Raw genomic sequence first — 4,783 nt, 5'->3', positions numbered from 1 at the left:
GAACATGGAGCCTTTAATTGAATTATACACAAAAAGTTAAAACAATATTGAGGTAGATTTGTCCGAAAACAACAAGCAAACTGTAAAACAAATAACATCTGTTCATCTAATAATTTGGTGCTACCTTATATGGCTAGTCTTACATTATATGATTCTGGTATTTAACGTCACTTAAATATATATAATTGCATCACGGCTATAAACACATTAAGTAATATAAAATTCAATTTAAATTCGTAATTTATACTGTTCGTCGGTTACTTACAGTGACCAAACATTTATAGACAGATAACCATATAAATTCAAAACCAAGACATAAAACTTTACACTATATCACCATACCAATAGTGGACCATAATTCTAAAGTTCGAAAAAATAACTCTGACTTAGACAACGTTCGAGATGCATTCCTTAATCTTCCATTAGGATATCTTTATTCTCCTGTATGAACTGTTCATAGACTGGGATCACAGAGGCCAGCAGTCTGCGGTCTTCGATATCTGTAATTGTGACAAATAGTTGAGAGAGAAAAAAAAAAATGATTAGTATTTTGAAGAAAGTGAAAGTCGAACGCGAAAGACATTTTATATAATTTGGAAATGTTATGTTATTTTTATTAGGCTTCAGGAAATCCTAACATACAAGCACAGTGCCTTGCAAAAAAAAAAAAAAAAAAAAGTTGAGGTAACATTTATTATTTCCTTTTTTTCCTGTGGCTCTTTCCCCCCAGAAGACGTCAAACACATTAACTTATTGGAAAGGAAAAATAAAAACAAAACAATAAAGACCATAAGGAGGAAATTAATCTAAATGGACGACTCACCTAAATATTTGTCCAAGAAAGTGAGAATAAGGCTATTCTGTAGTTCGTTGATGACTTCTGGCGGGTGAGTGTAGTTTCCGCTCGTAATCCACCAGCCCAGTCTGCCCGCGAGCCAAGGAGCGTCGTTGCCATGGTGATGGGTTGTGCCTCTGGGGATCACGTTCCAGTTTTTGGGTAATTTGTGGGGGTAATGGATGAAATTTGAGGTGTTTTACTGAAGAGTTAAATAATATGCTAATATTATCCTGGGGCTAACACTAGAGAGCCTAAATCAATACCTTCGTCATGGTATGTTTTACTGTCATTAGTTTAGTCGAGTAGAATAACATTTATGTAAATTATGAAAGTGAGAAATATACTGTTTGTATCCAACCAAAATCAATCAGATATCCCGTAACCAGTTTTATAATCCCAGTCAATTAAGAAAAAACAGTAATATTCCCCTATATTAAGCAAATTTTCTATTCGTACAAAGAAAGGCGCGGTACTTAGCCTACTTCATGGTGTAAAATAGCGATTCCTCCGTCTTATGGGCGTCCCTAAGCCTCCTTAAGGCCTTAAGATTGGCTCCATTGTTGAAATCCTCGCTGGACACGGACAGGACGGGGGTGGCGACGGCCCTCCCCAGCGCCTCGGGATCTGACCTCACGGGGAACATCCACGGGTCGAGGGTGACGCCGACCCTGGTGAGGAAGCGAATTTTGAAACTTTTTGTATATACGTGATACGAGCTTCTTGATGTGAAATCAAGTATATTATGGACTGTCTACGATATCAGCGAAGATGGACTAAGAAGTCTAAATCAGGATAAAATCACAACGCAAATAAATCCACAATTCACTTTTCACATGTGAAATCTTTATAAAATCTATAATTAAGTGTAAGATAAATGTATAACTCACAACAATAGCATCACTCGTACGTACCTGAAGCAGTTCCTAGGATCCGCCAGAACGCGAAACGTGGTGGTGCCGCCGTAGGAATGCCCCAGAAGAGCCATGTTGTTCAGGTCCAGAGCGCCCTTGAAGGCGCTGAGTTTGTTGTCTGGCTCGAGCTCGTTGATGAGCGTCCCTTCGTTGAGCCGCCGCACCGCCGCCACGGCGCCGAACACCTCCTCGACGCGGTGGTCCAGCTGCGGACACAGGGTCGGGTGACTGTGCGACTCTATTTTGCATTCTGTGTTGTGAACACACACTTACACGCATACTGATGGAGAGGGAGAGGGAGAGGGAGAGGGAGAGGGAGAGGGAGAGGGAGAGGGAGAGGGAGAGGGAGAGGGAGAGGGAGAGGGAGAGGGAGAGGGAGAGAGAGAGGGAGAGAGAGTGGGGAATAGAGAAAGGAAAAGAGAGAAAGAGAAAGAGAGACAGAGAAAGTGAGATAGAAAGAGAGAGAGAGAGAGAGAGAAAGATATATATATATATATATATATATATATATAGAGAGAGAGAGAGAGAGAGAGAAAGATATATATATATATATATAGAGAGAGAGAGAGAGAGAGAAAGATATATATATATATTATATATATAGAGAGAGAGAGAGAGTGAGAGAGTGAGAGAGAGAGAGAAAGAGAGAAAGAGAGATAGAGAGAGAGAGAGAGAGAGAGAGAGAGAGAGAGAGAGAGAGAGAGAGAGAGAGAGAGAGAGAGAGAGGGAGGGAGGGAGGGAGGGAGGGAGGGAGGGAGGGAGGGAGGGAGGGAGGGAGGGAGGAAGGGAGGGAGGGAGGGAGGGAGGGAGGGAGGGCGAGAGGGAGAGAGAGAGAGAGAGAGAGAGAGAGAGAGAGAGAGAGAGAGAGAGAGAGAGAGAGAGAGAGAGAGAGAGAGAGAGAGAGAGAGAGAGAGACTGACTGACTGACAGACAAACAGACAGAGCATGCAAACTACAAACAAATAAACAGGCAGACACATCACCCCGCCGGTACCTGAGATTCCCGTTCATAACCGCTGTAGATCATCCACGTCTTGCTGCTCGACGGACCGACGTGGTAGGAGGCGCAGGACGACCCGTCTCTGAAAGCACAGGAGGAGTAGGTGGCGTTAGGCTCGGGCACTTTTCTTCTTTTTCTTTCTCACGAAGAACTTGTGATAATTTCTAAGAGTCTAAATTCCAAATGCCTAAAATTCGAATGCTGTCAACATGCACTAATTATGGATAAATATATACATACATTAACAAACACATACATATGTACATGCATGCATGTATATAAACAGACAAACACACACACACACGCAAACAAACACAAACAAATATATCCTAAGATAAAAATGAACGTTTCCCGCCTCACGCACCGGTGCTCAAGAACCACCACGAGGAAGCCGTGCGAGGCGAGGTCGCAGGCGAGGCTGGAGAAGACGGAGCGGTGGGCGGCCATCCCGTGCGAAGCCACGAGCACCGGCATCTTCCCGCTCGCCGGAGTCTCCCGCGCGGCGTCGTCTTCGTCAGGTTGCTCGCCGCCCAGCCACGCCGCCGGCACCTTCAGGTTCTCTGGAAGGTTCCGAAATTTCGACAAGTCTTGGTAATGGAAGAAGATCGTAGGAGTTTTTTTTCAGTGATATGGGTGTAAATTAAATTAGTATTTTGTTATTCTTCAGATTTGCGGATTAAAGAGTATTTTGTATTTCCTGAGATCTACGAATGGATACACAAAAAGTAAATTGTAGCCTTCAGATCGCAAGAAACTAATCCGAGGCGGAAGAAGAAAATGCTGGTGCTTGTTTTACTAAGACCAAAGAACTTTAATGAGCATCATCGTCATCGGTATTTCTATAATAATTAGGATGATAATGGCAACACTACTACAACTACTAGTGATAACGATGATGATGATGATGATGATGATGATGATGATGATGATGATGATGATGATGATGATGATGATGATGATGATGATGATGATGATGATGATGATGATGATGATGATGATAGCAATAACAATAATGACAGCAGTGTCACTGTTACCACAAGCATAAATTTGTTTCAATAATCCTTTTATAAGTGAGAGATCGCACATATCCATTCTCCATTTGCCCTCGTTTTCACAGCTGCCTGATTCAGGTAATCTTAATAAACACTGTAAAGGGTGACAACTTTCACTCAAAATATCCAGAACCGTCATTTTCTGACCATAATAAGTTTCAGGTTTGAGTGTTTAGCTATTTTGGCCTTTTTTCAGTCTTCACGTACCTGGTGATGGACCCTTTATTTCATCCTTTCTTGAGAACGCTCACCTGGCTTTGCTAAATATAGTATTTTTGTGGGTTATTGATTGAACACTTTAGATTTGCAGTAATGTGAGGTATGATAAATTACGTGTAGGAAAAATAAGCATAATGTTTTTCCTCCAGACTTTCTTTCCCATTTTGAGACCCTTTATGTTTCAGGTCCTTGCTGCTCCAATTTAAAAGAAATGTTTATTTCTTTAATAACAAAATGCGTTAATTCCAAAGTGGATTACCACGCTTTTTTATATACATTTTTTATATTCCACAGAATATATACGATTTTTTCGACTTATTTTCGGGCTCTAACCGTCGGTTGATATTCAGAGATGGTAGCAATGGAAGGGTCAAGCGCAGAATCAATTGACCTTTAAGAAATTTAGATAAAAAAGTGGACGGTTCCCTCAAATCCCCGGAACGGAGAGTTCACTGATCTCGTAACCATCCGTGCATTATAAGAAACTCATTTCTCTGTGAAGTTCAGCACTGACTATACTCTGTTAACGTGTGAGTTCTAAGAATTTCCTGAATGACTCTTCTTATCCAAACGCCATGTACTTTACTTCAACACGTATTATCTTCTGTATTACATCCATACAGTAATTCTTTGGTCTTATTTTTTTACTCCAATCCCAAATGCATTGCCTCAAGCTCGAGTTCGAAGCCACAACGAAGAAACAACGAAAGCTTTTCCTTTCATTTAAGGTCCCCGCATCAGGAGGCCCACAACACGCAGACTC

The 4,783-nt window shown here is 41.5% G+C and overlaps 1 protein-coding gene across 1 annotated transcript in view; it reads right to left on the bottom strand.

Annotated features, from left to right (window-relative positions):
- LOC125041412 (platelet-activating factor acetylhydrolase-like) overlaps positions 1–4,783 on the bottom strand; it is a 7,301-nt gene continuing 2,518 nt past the window's right edge. The window contains exons 4-9 of the mRNA XM_047636356.1: positions 3,114–3,309; positions 2,744–2,831; positions 1,750–1,955; positions 1,321–1,506; positions 824–972; positions 1–500 (exon numbers count right to left, since the gene is read on the bottom strand). Of these exons, the coding sequence (XP_047492312.1) occupies positions 412–500; positions 824–972; positions 1,321–1,506; positions 1,750–1,955; positions 2,744–2,831; positions 3,114–3,309 (914 nt within the window). The 3' untranslated portion in view covers positions 1–411. The remainder of the gene's footprint in view (positions 501–823; positions 973–1,320; positions 1,507–1,749; positions 1,956–2,743; positions 2,832–3,113; positions 3,310–4,783) is intronic.

This window comes from Penaeus chinensis, chromosome 30, assembly GCF_019202785.1.
Source record: "Penaeus chinensis breed Huanghai No. 1 chromosome 30, ASM1920278v2, whole genome shotgun sequence".
Classification (NCBI taxonomy): domain Eukaryota; kingdom Metazoa; phylum Arthropoda; class Malacostraca; order Decapoda; family Penaeidae; genus Penaeus; species Penaeus chinensis.
Note: the sequence above shows the minus strand (reverse complement) of the source record. Positions and strands in the feature narration are given on the sequence as shown.